General features: G+C 42.2%; 1 protein-coding gene and 1 long non-coding RNA gene across 6 annotated transcripts in view; both read right to left on the reverse strand.

Annotated features, from left to right (window-relative positions):
- Positions 1 to 1,646, reverse strand: part of TRIM24 (tripartite motif containing 24) — a 54,482-nt gene extending 52,836 nt beyond the window's left edge. The window contains exon 1 of the mRNA XM_018918526.3: positions 1,178 to 1,646. Coding sequence (XP_018774071.3) covers positions 1,178 to 1,565 — 388 coding nt within the window. The 5' untranslated portion in view covers positions 1,566 to 1,646. The remainder of the gene's footprint in view (positions 1 to 1,177) is intronic.
- Positions 1,647 to 2,554: 908 nt separating this feature from the next.
- LOC108962636 (uncharacterized) overlaps positions 2,555 to 21,982 on the reverse strand; it is a 111,040-nt gene continuing 91,612 nt past the window's right edge. For 4 of the 5 annotated variants that reach the window (XR_007779200.1, XR_007779201.1, XR_007779202.1 and 1 more), the window contains 2 exons: positions 20,308 to 20,420; positions 2,555 to 16,646 (listed from right to left, as the gene is read on the reverse strand). This is a non-coding gene — a long non-coding RNA (uncharacterized LOC108962636). The remainder of the gene's footprint in view (positions 16,647 to 20,307; positions 20,421 to 21,982) is intronic. The other variant, XR_007779203.1, reaches the window with a different exon arrangement.

The following is a 21,982-nucleotide window of genomic DNA, read 5'->3' on the forward strand; positions in this document are numbered from 1 at the left end:
TGTTCCAAATATTTATTTCTCTGAAGCGCAGTGCCTCCTTTACGAATTGCTGCTAACACTTTATATAATTAAATGGCAATCTTTGGTCAGAACACTGGCAGGATGGACAAGTTTTCCTAAGTCCACTTAAAGGACTTAAGAATGTCAACCTGGAGCTACTACTTTTCTCTTGAGCCGCTTCTACACATTCCAAAAAGTACAACCTCCACTATACCTATGGATTAACTCAATTTCCATCACACTTCCTCTTTCCTATACAAGTTTTTCCAAGACCTTGACCAGCTTCCACTACAGGATGTTTGCACTTTTTTTCTCACACGAAACTGCCTTTAACAAAACCAAGTGATCCATTAGACCTAGCCTAAGAGGGCTAGGGAAAAAAAAAATCAAAAACATTAGGGAAGTAGTTTCAAACCGAAGGAGTTTGTTTCCCACCTTCTACAGCGACATGTACTTTTCAAATACATTGACAGAGGCTACTGTGTCAGTACATGAGCTTAACAAAACTTCCTCTCGGCATTCTTCCTTCGGCGCGGTAATTAGCAAGTAAGTGGTGCATGAATGCATCATCAGAGGCATCCAGGCTGCCCATGGCCCGGACAAGTGTTATTATTGCTCGGCTGCCCCGGTCCCCGCCCAGGCGCGGCCGGCGGGACACCTGCAAGACTCCCCTCCGGCCGCGCTCCACACTCCAAACACGGCGCAGAAAGAGTCTGGGCTCTCGCTACGTTTTTATGCTTTGTTATCAGCCCGTGTTCAGGTTTTCCGCCGGCCAGGGGCCAAAGCCTCCCGGCTCCACCGATAACGGCTGCCCGGCCCCGCATACAGGGCCCGGAGCGGGAGGCTGGCTCTCATCGCCCCTCTCCACCCGCACACAGAGGTCCTGGGAAAGCACAGTAGTTCTGCCTTCCCTCCGAGGTGGGAAATTTGAAAAATAACGATTAAAACAAACCAAGCCGAAGCGCAACCCCGCCGCCAGCCTTGGCGCTGGCGAGCAGCTCCCGTCCCGACAGCTCCGTGCCCCGGCAGCTCCGCGGCCGGGCACCCGCACCCCGCCCACGGCACCCAGTCCCGATAGCTCCCCGTGCTCCCAAACGCGGCCCTCAGGTCTCCGGGTTGGAGGGGGCAGCACCCCCAGGCAAGGGCAAGGGGGGTACGGGCAAGAAGGGACACTTACTGGGCGTGCAGTGCAGGGGTGAGGCTTGCGAAGAGACGGGCGAGGAGGGAGGTGCCGCCGGCGGCGGCTCCTTGAGGGCGGCGGCGGCCGCGGAGGTCAGGACGGGAGGCAGCATGAGGTACCGGTCCGGCTGCGGCAGGCAGCGCTGGCACACCGAGTGCAGGCAGGGCAGCAGCTTGGGCCGCCGGCTCTGGATAGGCTGCCCGCACACGCCGCAAGTGTCCAACAGGTTGAGCGGGGCCGCGTCCCCGTCGCGCTCCGCCGGGCCCTGCCGGCTCTCGGCCTCGTTCTCCCCGCTCAGCGCCGCCGCCGCTACCCCCGGTCGGTCCGCCGGGCACGGCCCCCCCGCCGCTGCCGCCGCTGCTAACGCCGCTGCCGCCTCTTCCATTGTCCTACGCCGGCCGACGCCGGAGAGCTGAAGGGAGGCGGGGCAGCCCCGCCGCTTCCCGCCCGCGCCGCCGCCACCTACCGGCCCCCGCCCCGCGGGTGTCCGTGCGCCCGCCCCGGCAGCGGCCGCCCCGCCGCGCTGCGCCGCCAACGGCCGCCCAGCGGCTGCCCCGCCCCGCCCAGCGGCTGCCCCGCCCCGCCCAGCGGCTGCCCCGCCCCGCCCAGCGGCTGCCCGGCCCCGCCCAGCGGCTGCCCCGCCCCGCCCAGCGGCTGCACGGCCCCGCCCAGCGGCTGCCCCGCCCCGCCCAGCGGCTGCCCGGCCCCGCCCAGCGGCTGCCCCGCCCCACCCAGCGGCTGCTCCGCCCCGCCCCGCTGGCACCGCGCCTCCGCTCCCGCGACGTGAGGCGAGCGCTGCCCCGCCCGCCCCACAGGAACCGGCCCGCCCCGTCCCGGGAGCCCCGCCCGCTCCCCGGCACCCGTGACCGCTCCCGCTCAGCTGGGTGGCTGCCTGGCTCTGTCCAGGTGAGAGGAAGGATAGGAAGTTCTTCTTGAATATGATGAAAAACTTCTTTACTGTGTGGGTGGCCATGCTGTGAAACAGGATGCCCAGAGAGGGTGTGGAATCTCCCTCGCTGGAGATGCTTAAGAACCGTCTAGACACAGTCCTGTGCCATGTGCTCTAGAATGACCATGCTTGAGAAGAGGTTGGGCCAGATGACCCACTGTGGTCCCTTCCAACCTGACCCATTCTGTGATTCTCTGAGACGTCTTTGTCCCTTGGAGAGGCTGTTAAAAGAGGTCACCCTTCTCCCTGCCCTGTGTGCAGGTGAGAGTCTGTAAGTTTTGTTGGATTGGCAGATCACAGCAATACCACCACAGGCAGCCACATTACCTGACTCAAGCTAATTGGTAATCCCCAATTACAAAGATACAATGGAAAAGTACAATTCTTGTTTAGACACAACATTTTATTGAATCAAAGGCCTTAAGTATTGTGCTGGTGAGACATTGGAGCAGGCTGCCCAGAGAATTGTGGATGCCCCAACCCTGGAAGTGTTCAAGGCAATGTTGGACCAATACTGAAATCAGACAACAAAACTTTCTAACACAATTCTGAGTATCAGACAGCAGGCATTCTTTATTACAGTGCTGGACACACCAGAAGGATAGCTCTCTTAATCTGATGTGTGTCCAGAAGGTACAACAAGTTATTTATTCCATCATGATCATACATATTGATTACAGTGTACTTCTGGCTGGCACATAAACATCACTTTTCATATAATTAATTTGTATGCAGCTGCGTCCTACTCAAAGTCTTTTAATGTTCCTAGAGGGTTGTCTGAAGGGGTCTTTGGTGGTTGTACTCACCAAGTGCCCCCAATATTACAGATGACATTTCCTTGAACTTCTCTTAGGACATGCTCTGTTGCTTATTTTTACATAACTTGGCTCAAAAAGGCACTCTAATCCTCACTATCTGTTTATCTACTGATTACATTAATCGTCCTGTGTGCACACTTTTACATTCTTTTATCATTTTTGTTAGTTGGTCTTGAAGTTCTATCCAGCAACTCTGTGTTATCTATCAGGACAGGACTTTGAGCAACCTGGTGTAGTGGAAGGTGAACTGCCCATGGTAGGGTGAGGTGGAAGCATATAATAGTTAAGGTCTCTTCCAGCCCAAACTGTTCTGTGATTCTGTGAGCTTCTATGAAGTATGCACGCAGAAACAAAGCTAGATCTAGCACTGATCTAGATTAGTAGCTAGATCAACCATAAACCAGGTCCAAGCTCCTCAGAATATTCCATATGCCTGTGCTTAAATTCCCAGAGCAGCTAGTATACTTCCCACTTTCTTGCAACTTCTTGAAGACCCTAACATCAGTTCCATAATAAAGAGGACCATAATAAAGCTGTACATGACAAAATACTAATTTCTCAGCACAAGGAACAACTGTGTACAGGAGCGTTGTCATGATTCAGCATGTCTCACATGCCTAATTTATCATGGTAACAGGAGAACAATACTACAGGTTGTTCTGGTGAGGATTTGGCTTACAATGAGGAATTGTTAAGAGGTAAATGTCATTCTCTGATTAAGAATATCAGTGGAAAGGACAAGCCATACATTCTCAATCCCTGACCTGCCAACACATAAGGGGAAAATGCCTCCAGAAGCACTCTCCTGAAGTGTACCTTCTGCCTCCCAGTCCAGCTGCCTCTATCCCTTTACTAAGAGTCACCAAGTGGAAACTGAGTCCTGTAGTCCTCTTTTCTCCCCCCTATGGGTTTGGTTATCCAACACCCTATGATGATGTGCTAACAATCCATTGTGACAGGAGCTTGCAGGCTGAGAGCATGCCGTGAATGATGAAATGGGTTCTGGAATTAAAGTTAAGGAGGATGGTAGAGGTTCTGCAAGGTGAAAATTAGCAAAAACGAAAACGACATTAGAAAGGGTCTGTTGAGGAACAGGCAATAACTGAAGAATGATTGATTAGTATTGAGAGCAAACATGATCAGAAACTCAGTAAATAATACACTTATGAGGAGTAACAGCAAGTCATAAGATCATCAAACTAGGTAGTAGTATGTAACTAGGTAGTAGTAACTAGTATGAACTATTTCTCTAACAGATGTTAGCACAGGAAAATAGCAATACTGTGTAATGGTACAAAGATCACTCTGTAAATGAACTGAGTAGATGCTTTGTTGCAAATGATGATCCCCGTGAGGCAGTGTCCCAAAGATTAGTAAAATAATAGGATTATATTTCCTGCAAAGTTTGTTTATTTGGGATGTTTGCAAAGCTTGCTCAAACTGTGACTGTAAAATCTATAGTTGCGTGGCATCTGAACAGCATCTGATTTAAAATGAAAGTTTGAACTTGCATAATTTGAATTTGAATGTAGAGCCTTCCTGTTAGTGATGGCATTGGGAGTACTTGGGACAGAAACAAAAGGGCATGGAGGAACAGAAAAAAACACCCTGAGATAAGGAACTATTCAGTACCGGTAGACAAGGGAGCAAGGAAAAAAGCTTTTAAATGCAACCACATTGTTCAGGCAAAGTGTGACAACGATCAGTGAAAGAAGTGGCATCCCATTATACTGACCTGGGTGCACAGCTTTGGCCAAGCTACACCACACCTGGCCATCGGGGAACACTGGCAGAGCTGGCTTGGGGCTTTTGGAAAAGGTCATGTAGACAAACCCACCACAGGGCAATATGTGCTGTGCTCGCTTTTGTCTGAAAAGAGCTGATGGTTTTGTCCAGTTTCTGAGGAAGACGACTTGTTGGGCTCTCTAGTGTTTCACTGCAAGGAGTCAAACCAATGAAGAAAGAATGACGATGGTGACAAGCTGATAGCTGGAAATCAAAATGACTAGCCAGGAAACATCCAGAAGCTGAGGCTGCTTCTCTCTTCCCTTGCTATGCTACTCATTACTTCTGTTTACAATTTGTTTTGCTACCTCCTCTGCTTCTTCTGGACATCCCATTTAAAGCAAATTCCAGAAGCATTTTGCCTTCTGTTCAGATATACACTTTGTGGCTGCAGTCCAGGTTTTTGCCCTTTGTAAATTACATTCCTGTGATATGCTCTACAAAAAGTTATCATTCAGAAACTTCAGCTGCAGAAAGAAATGGCTGCCAGCTGCACTGAAGAATTTCTCAATGGAGATCTCATAACTAGAAGTTCCTTGCACTTAGAATTTACTTGCTGGCTCTAATTTCCTCCTTTTGTCCCTGGTTCAGTTTGTCTCTTTCTTGTATTTCTAGATTTTCTAGTAGTCACTTGGCTTTGCAAATGCAACAGATGCAAATACTCCCAGATTACCACTAAACATCAGCATCTGCATTTCCTCCTCTTAAAACAGCCATGTGACCCTAAACAGTCTCTTTCCAAACTTTTTTTTACAGACTAAAAACCTTAGGGTTTTGCAGTGTGCCAGCCCAGATTAACCTTTATGTGGCAACAGTGAAGGAAGTGGAGAGGAGACTCAGCCTCAGCGCTCCATCTGTGTCATTAAAAAATGCTTTTGACGCAGTAGTCATCCAAGACATAGATCTGGAAGCTTTCTGGCCAGACTCTATTACAGCAACACAAAGCAGTCACTGGGAGGATGTGTCCCAAGAATATACAGCCTTTATTGGTCTGTGTCCTTTTGAGAAATGGACATATTAATATGTGGTTGGTTTTCAAAATCTGTAAAATATAAAATATATTCACTGGAAGCAAGATGAATGCATTAGGAATTCATGGTTAGGCAAACATAATTTATTAACCTTTCCAGCAACAGTGAAGTAGGAGAACTTCACATACTAAAATATCTGGAACAAGCAATGAATGAGCATAGTCCCTCCCAAACTCTGAAGGCTGAATTAGGAATTGATCTAGAATATAGCTCAGATCTGTAGGCTGCCTTTTGGAACTCCACGATCAAGAACCCATCAAGCTATACTTATTTGTCCTTTCAGTAAGGAGAGAGTAAGAAAAAATACCTGGTTCAGGTAATTTTCTTAGGATTTTCAACTTTCTGGTTTTTATACTTCAGTCACCAACATATACAGGCACACACATAAAACTTTTCTTCCAGATTGGAGGATGATTTATTGGAAACCTTTTTTTGTGTCCTATTATTTGTGCTCTTTACCCAAGTAAACTATTTCCCCAGCACCTGGCAAATAACAACTGAGAAGAGATTTCCTTGACCAGTTTCAGCTGGAAGTTCACCAGAGGTAAGGCTGGGTCCAGCACTCTGGAGTGGTCAACTGCCATGTAATGTTTCCACGCAACATTGCAGTTCTCCACGCAACATACCTCCACTGTAAACTATGGAATAATATCACCTCTGCACACTTTCCTATTGGTTTCATGCTCAGAGAATACACTCTGCTTTTGTAAATTAACTCAGGGTTCATCCCATTAGATTCCCTTTCAGGGAAAAGGAGTTTGCCTAAGATGAGAGGCAACATGCCAGTTCCAAACACCCAATACTAGATAAAAACTGATGGAAATTATTGTGGTATTCACAACCCCTTTTTCTTCTAAAGATATTTTTTAGTTTTTACTTTCATTGAAAATTCCACAAACACATGGAAACAGCCTAGATATACATGGACATATTGCAATTAATGTCTCATAACAATGCTCTATCCACTTGTTTTGTCAGATACTTACAGGTCCCATCCCTAATTCCCAATTCACCTTTGGAACCTTCTGTCTCTCCTAGGGATGAGTAGGATTCTAGCCCTGCCCATGTAGAGATGCCATGGTTCAAAACTTAATATCTTCCCCTTCCAAGTCCCTGTGCTCCCTGGCTGTGCAGTGTCAATGGAAGTGGGGCATCTCAGTGTAAGGAGCACAGATAAGCCCTGATAATTCAAGAATGCAACTGCAAGCTAACCTCTGATGAGTTAAAACCAGATATTCAACCAAATAATCAGGCCAACAGACCATATTCCTAAATTATCACAGGCCAGCTCCAAATCTGTCACATCCAGTTTCTCTTCTGACACGTAAAAGGCCAGAAATATCTTTCTGCAGCAGCACAAGTAACCTCATTGGGTATTAGACTCATTTCAAGGAACTTGGGAATTGCCCAGTGCGGGCCACAGCTCCTGCTGATGAATCTCAGTAATTATAAAGCAGGGGGTATAGTTGTATTGCCTGTGGGTTTGAAATTCAGTAATAATTGATTGCTTAGCTCCCTACCTGAGCACTTTCCTTGCCCTGTCTCCATGATCCTTGTGGGTCCCTCCCAACTCAGCATATTCTGTGATTCCTTATCTCATGAGGGTTTCCTACTCAGGTTCTTGTTAGCATTGCTGCTAGAACAAAATGAAGCACTGCCAGCTCCTGGCAGTATATGAACAAAACAGCGTTTCCTCAAGTCACCTGGCTCTACCGGGAGACTGTAATCTACCAGGATGAGATTCTGCCCTGACTTCATTCCTGAAAAGGGACTTCCTAGTCTCCTTTTTGAGGGAGGGTGGAGGAGGAAAATGTTGCTTTAACAGTCAGGTTGTAGGTGAATGTATATGGAAAAGAAGCTCTGCTTATCTTTTCACTTCCCTAGTGTGAGTCTTCAGCAGCAAGAAGAATCAAAGATTCATTTAACAAAAAGGATCTCAGGTTTTAAAATGTGCTTCCATTCAGATTGGGAGAGAGTTTCCCCAAATTCAAAATACTTTTTAAAGAAAAGTATTGCAACATATCCTGTATTTGATTAAAAACTATGCTTTCATTAAATATATTTTATTTGGATTTTGATATTTCATTTATTACTATGGTAAATAAATTATATACATGAAGTATTTGGAACTTTTTCCTCCATAACAGCTAAGACACTTACACAATTAATAAAACTTTTGCTTCAAATTCACAGTTTGCTGAAGCATTTTTTATCAAAGAAAAAAATCAAAGAAAAAGAAAAAAAAATCCCCAAACCTCTTCGGACTGCAAAGGAAGATGGTCATTACCTCATTACTGCTATTCCTTACTGACCTCACCTGTTTTTCAATAATGCCTTCACAGGCTGTGCCATTTTTTGCCCATAGAACTTTTCCTGAATACCCATAATAAGGTACATTTTCTTCTCTTAGTCTTATTGAACATCAGAGGTTTGTTTTCCCTCTTGTTGACAGCAGATCACATTAAATTACTAAAAACAGCCCAGGACCAAAAACACATTAATTTTCACTTCTCTTCTGAAAAGTAACCATATAATGGAGTTATGCAATCATGTATTTCTTTTCCTAGTGATTTTAAGGTCAGATATTCTCAGTTTAAAGGTAAAGGGTATTTTTTAAAGTATTATTCCATCTGTTAAACTACTGCAACTTGGAATTTAAAGGTCATAATATTCCTTCCTGATCAACAAGTACTCCTAATGAACCCTTATTTTTGACCAGAAAGTCCCTTTCTTTCAACTTAGGCTTTCAGGGGCACCTATATGAATCACATTAAGGAATCATTTGGGAGGAATAGGATCTCTCTCTTTCACTTCATTTTAAATATTGTGTATATTCAGAAATGCCCTACTTTGCACACAAGCATTACATCTGTGTGAGGGATTTGCATTGGTGTGACTAAATTGATTTTGCTGCATCATTGCACATTTGCCTAATGTCAAGAAGGCCTTTACTGTTGGCTATGCTGAACTAACAAGAATAGAAAAGTAGCATCGAAAACTTTCTTAAAGGTTGTTTGGAGATAGGATTCTGACTATACCTACAGGGAAAATAAGAAGGGTTGCTTTGCTTTCACATGTTGCTGTTTATAGACAGTTGGTTTTCAAAGAAGCAAAGCTTATTAGAAAATTTGGAGTCTATCAATTTTAGTCGAAGGAACATGCTACAAATTTCCTAGCAGAAAGATAAAACTAATTTTATCTTGTGTACTAAAATTTTTATTTGCAGTGGGAACTAGCTAGTAAATAAAATATTCAGCTATTCAAAGGCCTCTGAGTATTCTGAGTTTCTCTGTCATTGTGTCCCAAGTGTTGTCCCCACAACTAAACCAAACCCACACTGGACAACAGGCACCAGGACCAGCTGGAGCCAAACCAACTCTTCTGTTTCATTACACCACTTCTCTGAACAGCCCTGAATAGAGTGTGGGACAATAAAATAGAGGATAAACAAGTCACAATCCTGGTTAAAAGCCACAGTGGATAGACACAGGACTGTGTCACTCGGAATAACACCTTCTGAGCCCTTCAACCATCTGTGTCGGGAAAGACCTCAAGACTGCTGCACAGAAATGTCAAGGCTCTAACCTGGCCTCTCAGCCATGAAAGTATTCTTTGCCTTAGGAGACGTGGAAATATGACTCATTTCAGCCCCAAGACATAAGGGATGAGATATCCCAAGCTTCTCTCCAGTTTGTTCATTCTGCTGTCACTATTTTTGGTGTTAATTCTTAGGGGATTACATGATAATGGAACTATTTATGGTATTAATTCTTAGGGTATTATAATGACATTAAAAGGAATAGATTATATATATAGGAACTTTGCATAGATAATATCTAAACCCCACAGATTTTGCTCTGGGTTACCTCAAGACATTTATGGATCTAGGCAAATGCTGAGCATCTAAGAGCATTTCCTTTTTAAAAATGTCATTGTTTGGGTAATACCTGGGGGAGATAGGTAAGGTTCATTTTGCCTTTGCTTTTCCAGATGTAATTTCCAGCTGTACAGAAATTCCTTCTGGGGTTATGATGTGATACACAACCCTTTTGGCAGCAGTGCCAGGGATGAAGTGGTGCCACGTCAGCTGCTCAAATGTTCAGTCATGCCCCGAACACAGCACTGCTGTGTGTTCCAGTTTTTTGGTGGGGGAGGAGGTTATCATGCTTTGGTTGGCTGCAGGAAAGAGAATCTTCAAAAATCAATGACTATGCCAGTGGCAGCTCTACAGTGCCCCATCACAAGAGAGTTATAGAGCATTGATGGTACCATGATGCTCACTTTCCAGCTTCTCAGTCATGCTCTGTCCTGGATTTAAAATAAAGGGGCAATTCTTAATTGCATTTATGATCAGAAATTGAAGGTGTTAACACTGATACCAGCTTTTACATCTGTTAACTAATTCTATTTAAAATTTCTAATATTAACAGAGGAGTCAAAATGAGGCTTCAACTATGAGCCTTCAGAAGTTCTGGTTAGGAGGGATAAATAGCCATATATCAGGCATATTTTAGTTAGATTTCCTCTGAAATCACGAAGGTGCTGATAGACCTCTTAGAAATATTTCTACCAAACACTGTCATATTCCACCCCTCATAGATTACAACCTTAGTACATATTTTTGCTTGTGTTTGGAGAAGTCAGCACTGTGTAGCCATACAATACTCTGACAAAACCTGTTCTTTCACTCGTGTGTATTTCCATCCTAAATCAAACACGAGAAAAGCAAGCAGAGTTTGACCCTAAATTGGAGAGCTTTGCCAAAAGAAAATACGTATTACAGTCACAGGAACCTGACCTCCAGATCTGTGGAGCTGCATATTTATGATTTTCCAGTGCTTGAATAGATTTTAAAATCAGCCAGTCTGTAAATACAAGAGAAAATCTAACTGCAGTGTTACGAAGTTGTGCAATGCAGCACTCCAGATTTGTTTTCCACATAAATCTATAGAACTGTGGGCAATATGTAAGTAAATAACTGCCTAATTTATTTCTTGTACTTCTATTCAAACAAGTCATACCCCACAGGAATATTTTAGTAATATGTCTAGAGTATAATGAATTTCAATATACTTTTTGAGGGTATCATTTGACATGTCAGGATATAGGATCAAGGATTATGGTTCATGCATCAGGGTCATATTCTGGACTTAAACACAACTGGATTGAGTTTATAGATATGCACACACACACACATGTATATAACAGACATATCTATATTTTATATATATACACATGCATCAATCACTTACTTCCCTGGGGAAAACAGTCTATAGCTCTGTTTGCATTTGCACAGAAATTACATTTTTCTGTCCCATGGGCCTGTTGTGAGGGACCTCAAATACTGAGATATCTCACATATTGTTGAAATTGGAAATAATATTAAATGTGCAGCAGAAAGATATACTAAATGTTAAAATGAAGTTGGAACTCAGAAGTAATTTCTAATTTGCCATTTTCATCATCTAGTAAAAGATTAAAATAAGGAGAATATTGCAATTTTTTTTCTGGTCTCAAGTAATAACTGGGTGTATTTTTGCCCTGGGGGACGGGTCACAGTTAATGACATAATTTTCATTTCAGATATTGACCAAAGCAAAATTTTCCCAAGTTATTATTTCTACAGAGATTATACTGCATATAAGGAACATAGCAAGGATACTTAAAATTCAGATTCTCAGAAAATATGGTTCAGCGTAACTCCACCAATGTAGCTAGAACTAGACCAAGTTGGAGTTCCTGACAGTCTGTCACAGTGTTCCTACCCACAGTTTCACAGTTACTGAAACCTTAGTTCACCTTTACAAAATACATAATTTTATTTCTTAGTTTCTGCTTGATTAATCACACGTGATTGACAAACCAAGAAGAATTAATGTAAAACCAGATCTGAATAGCAGCAGTTTCAAGCAATGAAGATGACAACTCTTTTTTTTCCCTAGAAAAAAATTGAACAACCAAAATCGGAGTGGTAAAAGAAATGTACATTAGCTTAACACCCCCCACCATTTTCTGATAAAAGGAGGTAGCTGTGATAAAACTATGTAACAGCATTATTAGTTGTCCACTGATTTGTAAAATATAAGATAGAATTTGCTTTAAATTATTTATAGTTATCCAACAGACCAGTGCAGAATTTTTTCCATTCTGTAGTTTTCTACAGTTTTGCCCTGATATGAATGCTAAATAGCTCAAGTTAATGATTCCTGCTCTTGCCATTGGAATGATGCCAGTCCAATACCTTTCACAGTTTCAGGTGCATTTGTTAATCTGTTCCTTTCATTTTCCTACCTCATTTTTCTTACGGACATTCTTTTGTATAACAAATGAAAAAACAATTTTATATTATCATTGTCAGTACCTATTTCCAGTGTCTGCATAGAGTAGGAGCCTTCACCCTCTGATATTTTTTTCCTGAGTGCATTTACTGTTAATATTCCATTTCAGTCTTTCCATTCCTTTACTCACATTTTGCCACACTTCACTGCCTTCTTCCCAATGTTGCTGCATTCTTGTTGCAGCCTCTAAGATTTCCCCCCAGTGTTGTGCTAGCTCGGTGCTGACTGCTATGTAGCAATCACATCCCAGTAGCATTACAGGGCTGTGTCAGATCAGAGTCACAGGAGTCATGTCAGATATACCACACTCTTCTTATATGGTTACCTGTGAGGTGCAATAGCTGAGGCACAGAGTTATATTAAGAAAAACGCCTAAGGACTTGTAGAGGAAATACAGGGAGCTGAAGAAAACCAATGTTTCAAATAAAAGAGAAGGGTTTCTTCCATTTAACGGGTAGTGGAAAAAAGAAACTGTGTTAGTGATATTGCAAGCCACTGAAAATTGAGTGATTCAGACTTCAAAGCAACCAACAATTACTTCTCATATATACCTTGGTGAAAGCAGTATTTCACTCTTTCCCTCTTCAGGTTCTGTGGCCATCACCAGCTTGGCAGAGGGTGGAAATACAATCAGGCAGTGCAGGGAAATGAGGCAGATGTGCACCTATGCTTTGGGGTCCATAAGAGCTGGTGCACTGGGATTGAAGAGTACTGAGAGCTTTCTGTGGAGGGCCAGTGCTCTGTGTTGGGTTAGAAGTCCTTCCCTCTTGGGTTGAACAGGGAGCATGACTTAGCTCAAAGGGGAGAAGAGGAAAAGAAAATTATAGCCCAGGTAGAAACACTCCATCTGTTTGCCCAGACCAGGAGCCTGGAGATCAAAAAGGCTGCACACATTTCAAGCAGATTTCTCTGAAACAGGGAAAGAACTGCTTTATAGCTTACAGTAATAGGCTGCTTTTCATGGACTCTAATGTTTAACACAAAAGGGATGAGGAGGGGAAAAATAAAAGAGAGGAAAATCCTTTTTTGACCAATTCCTAATTCTTTTCCAATGGACTTGACAATTTTAAGTGGAAAGAGATATCCCTGGCTAGCCATCCATAGCCTGAACATGGAAATAAATATAAATTTCCTGTAATGATTTGTTCCGGCACGTCCTTAAACAACTGATTGCTCTGTTTTGTTTGATAATAAGTAGATATAAGTATTAAAAATGAACCAGGGACAAAATAAAATCTGCACATGATTGTATAGCAAGAGGGAAGAGAAAATCATGTTAATTGAACAATATGGAATATAAAGAGAATAGATATTTCCATAATTTTCTTATTTGCAGTCATTTGGAGAAATCTTTCAAATACAGAAGATGCCCTGTCTTTTAGATTTTGTTCCAGAGCTTGTCATTATAGAACAGTTACCCAAATATCAAGTAAAAATAAATTCGGGGGGGGAAAAAAAGATTACTTCATGGTATCCAGTCAAGAATTTTGCACAATAAAATGACAGTAGACTGCGATCCCCTTAGATAAATATATAAACTATGCCAAGGAAAAAGAGTGTTGGTAAACATAGTAGTTAATACACCATCTACTGTTCTGATACTCACTGAGCATCCCATAGAAATGAGGAGCATTTCTAAATAACCATCACCATTTCTTTTTCTATTCAGCCCTAGGAGCACTTACTGGAATGTTAGGGGGGAGTTGATGATGCAGCTTTGGCAGTGAATTGGTTTGTGTCCAAACATAAAATGAGTTGTCTTGCAGAATGACAGAAGGGGATTTAACTTTGCTGAGTCAAATTTCAGCAAAGCAAACAGACCCAGAGGGTCAAATGAATTAAAGGCCCTGTGTCACTGGAACAAAACTATATTGCTAAACAAACTTTAGATAGGGTTTGAAGTTTCAAATGCTCATTTATCCCTATGGCAATACGGATCACAGGAAATCTTTTAAACCCTTTGTTAAATATAGAAAAATGTAAGGGAAAAAATAAGAATAAACATATTTAGAATGCAGAAAAGTCAGGCTTTAAGTTTAAAACTCCAATTTGCATTCACTGTTTAAAGTCCATGTGAGAAAAACAACGTTGTTTAACAGGCATAGATATAGGAAGAAAGACAAAGTATTGGATTTTCTATTTGAGAAAAGAGTTATTCAGTTCACAGAGATGAGCTGGAAATTCTACTGGAGCTGTTGACAGAGCCCAAGTCCTTCCCTGCAGAGGCAAGGTCCTATGGGAGAGGGACAAAGACAGCCCAAGAGCTGCAGGGAAAGGGAACTCAGGCTCTCTCTGGTGTTGGCACTGAATAGCAAATTCATTGCTAGAGAATTTCAGGACAGCATATTGTCTGTTGGTCACATGGAAACATGGGATTGCAGCAATGCTCTGTTGTTTCTAACAGAGCTTTTTGGATGTTTGTTAACAGCATCACAGCAGCTCTCCAAAAGACAACTTTAGTATCTCACACAGATTTTTCTCAAACAGAAATCGAAGGGAAACACATGTGAAAAAGGAAAGAACAGGGGAGGGAAGGAAAAGTACAAACCAGGCTGTTGTGCATCTGCTGCCTACCTATCTTTCTGCAGTTTGAGTCAAAGTAAGCATCCTTGCAGCTCAAGATTTGGGTCACCAGGGAGTCAGAATAGCCCACCACTCATGATTTTACTCATTAGCAAAGTTTACTCTACCATATCAATTTTGCCCCTGTGATGGTGACAAAAAAATAGTCAAGTCTTGGAGTGTGTCCTCCACATCCACCAACCCCCTCTCCCATGCAGTCTTGGAATATGATCTGTCCTAAGATAAGAACACCAGGTGGGAATTGCAGGAGGAACTGTCTGGATGCTTGCATAATTAATGCATTCCATGGGTGGGGCACTGGTGATGGCTGTGATTGATCTTGGTACACATGGCCCTGCAAAGGGTACAAAATGCTCCTGGAGCCTGGGCCAAATGGCAAAGTGACCTCCCTAGGCTGCAGGGCAGCTTCCAGGTGGATCCCACCCCTGCAGGGACACCTGCAGGCTACATCCAGCTGAGGATGGGAACACTCAGGTTTGGACAGGTGAGTAACAGGTGGAGATAAAATCCTCATGTAGCTCCATGGGTGCTTTGCTGCTTTGCAATTGTGCTTTCTGCAAACCTGCATGTTTGCAGCTGACCCTGTCCATGTTACAGCCCTTCAGACCTGCTTATATTACACACTGCAGTGGCAACATTTAGATACTGTGTTAGCAATAAATCTCATCACAATCACCCACGTAATCAGTGTCATAATTCTTGCACCTGACTGAGAGTCTTCTCTCAGCTACTCTGATAGACTACTACTGAGTCTAGGCCACTTTTTTTACCCTTAGTGGACATGACTTCAGCATAGCCCTTGGAGCTTTTCACTGGGTCTTGTTTTCTTGAAGAAGCTGTCATTTTGTGTTTAATTTTCACTGATCTTTGCAAATTGTTTTATGTAACAGTCTGAGCTGCACACTGGTCACCTTGAACTACTTAGAGCATAGGCCTTGGCACAACATGATCTAATTTTTCTTGTTTGCAAGGACATTCCTTATCTTCTCTAAGGAATAAAAGTCTGCATAGTGGTCACTAAAGATATTAGAATGCTTTTTATAAGATTAAATGCATTTATACTATTGTCCTGTCTAAACAATATGAAATGGTATCACTCAGGACTTTTTACTTGACACACATTCTCAAGGGGAGCTAGTGTAAAACAACTCAGACATCTCTGATGTGTCTGACAGGCTGTAGGGGAAAATGTGCTGTGGTTAAAAATTCTGGTGTCTTCTGTGACAAAACTTACATCTTGCAAGTTTGGTGTAAGGACTTGAAAGCTGATAGAAGACAGCTTTTGTGTCAGTGACAGGTATATGAAAAGTCATGGTGCATGTTTAATAAAGATGACTTTGATTTCAACAGAACACTTTCCTAGGAGGTCCCATTGCTATGGATGGACATGAGCTATAAGAGTTTAGTTAACAAAACAAAAACAGGGGTCTGCCTTCCTTGGGTCCCAGCAACACAGATGATCAAATAAAGAGAACAGAGTTATTCAAATGCACTGTGAAGAGTTTTTCAGACAGAGATACTGGATACCAAACCTATTCTAGATGAGAAATGGGATCATAAGAAGGAATTGGGGAGTAAGGGCAGTCCAGCCAAATAGATTGGAAGCAAAGAATGTCATACTGGGGAATGAGCAAAGAGCTAATCAGATTGGGAGATCAGGAGCTGGGATCCACTGTGGCTTCCTGTAGGAGAAAAAGAGGTCTGGGATGAAATGGGGAAAGAAAAAGGAAAAGGATGGCAAGAGGCTGGAGGAGACACTGTAGGTTACCTTATGTCTGGAATGTACATCCATCCAATTGCCATCCCAGCCAAGAAGCAAATCCTCAGTTCATGTTTCTCACCAGTGCCCATCAGCAATCCCCTTCTAGGAGAGCTTTACTCAGAGGATGACAACCTGTGACTGGCAGTGGCACTCCATTAATTCAAGTAGCAGAAATCTGTGCTGACACTGCAGTTGTTCATCTGCTGAGGAGAACGAGGAACGAGGATAAAATTCATCTCTTTCCAGCTTGTTTTCATTTTTATTTTTTTTTCTGCTTAAGAAAATAAATAATTTGTTAAATAACATTACTGAGATTGCTAAGTAAAGCAATTGAAATAGGAAAGAGAAGAATCAAATAAATTATGTTTATTCTGCTTAATTAATTTCTCCTAATGTGATATTAAGAGCTTATCTCCCCTGCTTCTCCCATTTTGGTCTGATAAGCAATTAGCCTAAACTCATTTAGAGCAGAGAATATGCTAATACAGCATAAATATTTCTTCCAGTATGTTTTTTCATGTATTTGCTGTACAGGCTTATTTTGCCCTCTCTGTTAGTACAGTGGAAAAACAAGAGTGCAACTATGTAGTCATCCTGATTTATCTGTTTTGGACATTGTACCTGCTGCTCTTGCATTTAATCTCAGTTGTTTCTATACTGTGTAGTCTGGTCACAGACTTTCCACCTCAGCGTGAGATCTAGAATATTTTGGAAGTGACTTATGGAACAATAATGCTATGGCAATTTCCTCAAATATCTCCAAAATATAAAGGACCCTTTGCTCACTCAGAGGGGTAGCTTATTGCTGCCTAAGAGGAAAATGAAAACCTAATAATATTTTTCAGAGGAAAATAGGGGCCCATATTTGTGTCTTGGCTTGCATTCCGTCTCTCTTTGAAACAAGCCTCGATATTCCAGTTTACATCAGCTATGGCTGAACCAGCCAGATCAGCCTACAGAAACAAGGACTCCTATCAAAACTTACTGTTTTCAGAGACAAAATTAATCCAGTATTAATCCAAGAAAACTACTGAAATTCTTGAAGAGTCTTAGCTGTTCCACTGCTTGTGGCTGCTCTACCCAAGCAATAGCCTCAACAACGGCAGAGCTGCAGCTGGAACCCAAAGGAGAAATCATTTATTAGCAGATTACAACAAAAGGTGGACATTACTCTCTGTGGCAGGGGCTCTCAGTGTGGAGCTGGCTCTCATGGCCATAGGACCAGGGCACAGGAGGAGGTGAGGCAGGGCAGGGCAGGCAATAATGCCACTTGCTTAATTTTGTCCCCAGTTAGTGCTGGGAGCTTAACTGCCTCTCTTGTCTCTGCTTGGCCTGTTAGGGAATTAACTCAACCTCATTTACATCAGAGAATATTCTAATACAGTCTAAGTATGTCTTTCTGTCTATAATTGAATGCTCTAATTATATAACAAATTTGGATGTCACAATGTAGATTTGCTTCATCACAGCTGTGTTCTGGGACCCATGACCTTCATCTTGATGCTCCCACTGCATAAAGGCAAGTTACTAAAGCACATGGTGTCACCTGAGGAACAACATGTTGTATGAGTACATGCAATGTGTCCTTCACTTACTGGTGACACCAGTGTGGGATATGGTTTATATCCCCTTGCTGCTGCCAGCCTTGCAAGCAGCAGATGATCCAGGCAGTGATATTTCAGTCAAGGTTTGGATTCTAGAAAAGAAGCCTGTTCTTTGATGTACCCCTATTCAGAAAAGTGTGTAAACATGCATGAAACCTCTCTTCAGTAGGTGCTTTAAAAAAAGGCACACATTTAAGACTCCTTCCTGAATAAAGTTCTTTACTTCAACCACTATATACATATAAATACTTATGGATCTTGATGGACAGACTCCCAACATTCACACATATATCTGTATTTAGTTATTTAACTTTGAGAACAAGAACAACCTCATTTTGGAAATGAGGTTAAGCCTCTGTGAAAGTAATGAAAAAATTCTCATTATGAAGACATGTAAGAAACACTTAGGCTCCTTTATGGAGGAAGGTATCTAAAATAACAGCAGTCTGCACTCAAAACACAGACACAGGCTGCTGCTCAGGACATAGGAATATATATAGCTCAAGAAGGTGGAAAAATTTCACCAGCTACCATTGAGGAATCTGGGCTGTGTGTGGGCTTGATATTATGAGAAATCTAGAAGAAAACTGGGAACAGACTATAGAGATTTACTTTTTTAAAGAAGCATAGATTTAGTGCTTTTGTGTCAAAACTTGGCTAAATAAATGACTGGGAATTGCAGCAGAAACAATGGATCCTGAACATATTCAGTGTGCCCCCTTATTTCTACAAGTAATCACCTCAAAAAGCACACTTGGATCTAAGTTCAAACTTAATATGCAAAAACAACTTGGTAGATAATACAAATAAAAAAAGGACTACTTATTTTATAATTACTACTAACCTTACAGATCAACACCAGATTGCACACCAAATATTTATGGTTAAACAGCAGAACTGTCTCTAATACAACACAGTTTGATTAAAGATCTTTCATTCAGTCTAGGTAATGGAAATAAACCATCATTGCTAATGACACCAGTAGACTCTAGATACCTTTGAAGATACATGAAAGGCAAAGCCCCTTTAATCAGGGATCAATTAATTTAACTGGCATGACTACCTGAGTCCCACACCTGCCAAATCTTCTTGACGTGGACTTTCTCCCCCATCCACCATGGCTGCAGCATTTACACAGTGACACTTCAGCAAGAGGGTTTCCCTGTTTAAATAAGTTTATTTCCCTGTTTAAATAAGTTTAGTTTAAATAAGCTATTGTTTTACTTCAGCTCCTTGAAGTATTTGGTGCAGTGCTTTTTCCTGCACAGCAGCTACCCTTTGCATCTCTGGAGCAAGAGCATTATTTTCCTCCCCTTTGGTAAGGTTCGCAACTATTACCTCCAGTGGCAAGCTAGCTAATGGCAGAGCAAACACAGCACTTAGGGAGAATATATTGGATCCTCTTTGCAGCCTCTGTTATTCTTGCTGTAGAAGGTAGCATCTTCCATTTCTTATCATCATTCCTTCCTGTTTCTAGCACACACAGTTGGGATTGATCACCATTCCTGTCAGGTGGGTCTTTTTCACAGGGTCATCTCTGGGGGAATTCTTGGGGGCTGCCACTCAGAGGATGCACAACAATTATTTCCTATGCTCCCTGCTGACTGTGGTGGAAGGAGAGGCGGTGGTGGGCAGTTCAACTCTGTGCTGAGACAGAGACCAACATTCAGGCTTTTTCATAGGCACTTTCTTTTTCTCAAGGCATCTAGTTTTCCTAGCATCTTTGATGTCTCTGTTTTCCAGGATCTATTTTAGCACTGTAATTACATGTAAATAATAATTCTAAAAAGTTTTTTTTTTTACATCTGGAACTGAATATCTTGAATTTCCTTATGCTGAAATGAGTGGTGGAAGACTCTCCTATTTTTACTGTCAGTTCTTTCCTAATTAGTCAGAAGAGAGATATGGACAGGACTGGCAAGCTCTGCTTTCCCAGAATTTGTGTTTTCTAGCATGACTTTGATGCTTGGTTTTAAGCTTTCAGGGATGTTTACTTTGATAATTGATTTTGAATCCTGTCTGGCTTACTTCTTTTGCTAGGTTATGTATTTTCACAGGTTTTTTCAGGTCTATGGCTCAGCAACACTGTGCTACTAGCACAATTTATACTTCCAAGATATGTGCAATGTGCACATATCCACAGAATGCTGCTGCTCGTGTTGCCCACACAGCAGCAATGTATGATAATGCTAAGCAGCCCCAGAAAGCAAGTGTAACCTTGCTTCACACCAGTGCTCAAAGTGAACCAGCTTCTTACTCAGATGGACTCCCAGATGCAGCCATCCACCCCTCTCTGCAAGGCTGTGATGACAGAGGAAGAGCTGAGTGCTGAAGTTCCACAAGGCATTCCTGAGGCCCATGTCAAGCAACCTGAAAAAATAATCAATGAAGGTGGTGATGAGCAAAGCATGCCATTGCACGTGTTCTTTCAGGATGCTGCTTTGCATGAATATCTGCTTTTCTGGGCCTGAGTCCAGAGGCTGCTCTCCTCCAATTCTGTGTCATCTTGCATCTTCCACTGTAAATGACCTTCCCTATAGCAAAGGGCAGAGAGACACTTTCCGAGTCTCACATTTTAATATTTTAACTCCGTGTTTTCTCTTATAAAAATTTGGCATTCTTTCCTAGGTTTTTTTCAACAACTTTTAAAATTTTACTTTTGCAGTGACACAATGGTCTCTTAGCATGTCTACTACAACCAAAATGTCTTTCAATGCATTTTTGCTGCTACCTACTGGATTACAACTTGCTTTTTTGATGTCATCACCGCACCAACGGCAACCTCTTTTTAAAGAGATTCACATCATCTCATGTTACAGAATCTATGTCAAAGTAGGGCTAACTTTCTGCTGCTGACTTCTTTAAAATGCTTTGCTGATCCGTTTTATATCTGTTGTACCTATTTCCCTATCTTTGCTTTTGATCAGCCCACTTCCTGTTCAAACTACCCACACAGGATTTTTGTAACTTGGTAAACAAGATCTGTGGTTTCCTACCAGGGCAGGAGTTTCAATTTCAAGTTTTAGGTATTTGATACATCTGTGTTCATCTTCATTGTTCTGTTTCATTGTCTAAGCAATGTGGAAGATCAGACAGCTACAGGAGCTGGGTTGGGTAGCACCACAGAGCTCCTGGCCCTGGTACAGTGGAAGCCATGGGAGAGAGAAACTCAAGGCAAGAACAAAAGTGAGCATATCATGTCTGGTCACTCTGACCCCTCTGACAAGAAAAGGTGTAACAAGGACATTGCTGGCGCAAAAGAATGTAACAGGGACTTGATCACTGAAAAGATTGTGTTGCTAAGGGAACAGAGGCAAAGGGGTCTTAGTGGAACGTTTTGCATGGACATTAGAGAACTGTAAATACTGGTGATTAGTGTAATAAACTGGCTTTGCTTGCATAGCATGGTCTATGTCCCTTCAATCACCACACAGAAATACAGAATTCTTATTTCTGAGGTTTTATTTTCTTTATGATGCAGCCTTTTTGGCTTACCTGATTAGTTCTGCCCATCCTTCCCAGACTCTTCTGCTTGGCATGACAAAGACCATCACTGATACAATCAGTTATACAGAACATCTGACCCTGCAGGGTGTTTGTGTCAGTATCTATTTCTGAGTCTTTCTGCCATCTGGCAAAACCCACATGTTTAAGCCAGCAAGGTGCTTAAAAATACATCAAACAAGTGCAGATCAGTCTGTCTCCCACCATATTGGTAGATCTTTCACACTCAAACTGTTTTAACACAAGGCCTAGGTAGGCCATGTGACCCCAAGGCTGCTTGACTAAAAAAAGGTTGCTAACCTATAACTGACAATACAAGCACTTAAGCTAAGCAAGATATATAAAAAAAAGCTGAAACAAGAACAGAAGTGAAATCGTTGAGTTGGCAGCAGTCACTTGCAGACTCATGGAAAAATTAACAACTGAAA

The sequence above is a fragment of the Serinus canaria genome, chromosome 1A (genome assembly GCF_022539315.1).
Source record: "Serinus canaria isolate serCan28SL12 chromosome 1A, serCan2020, whole genome shotgun sequence".
NCBI classification, from domain to species: Eukaryota; Metazoa; Chordata; class Aves; order Passeriformes; family Fringillidae; genus Serinus; species Serinus canaria.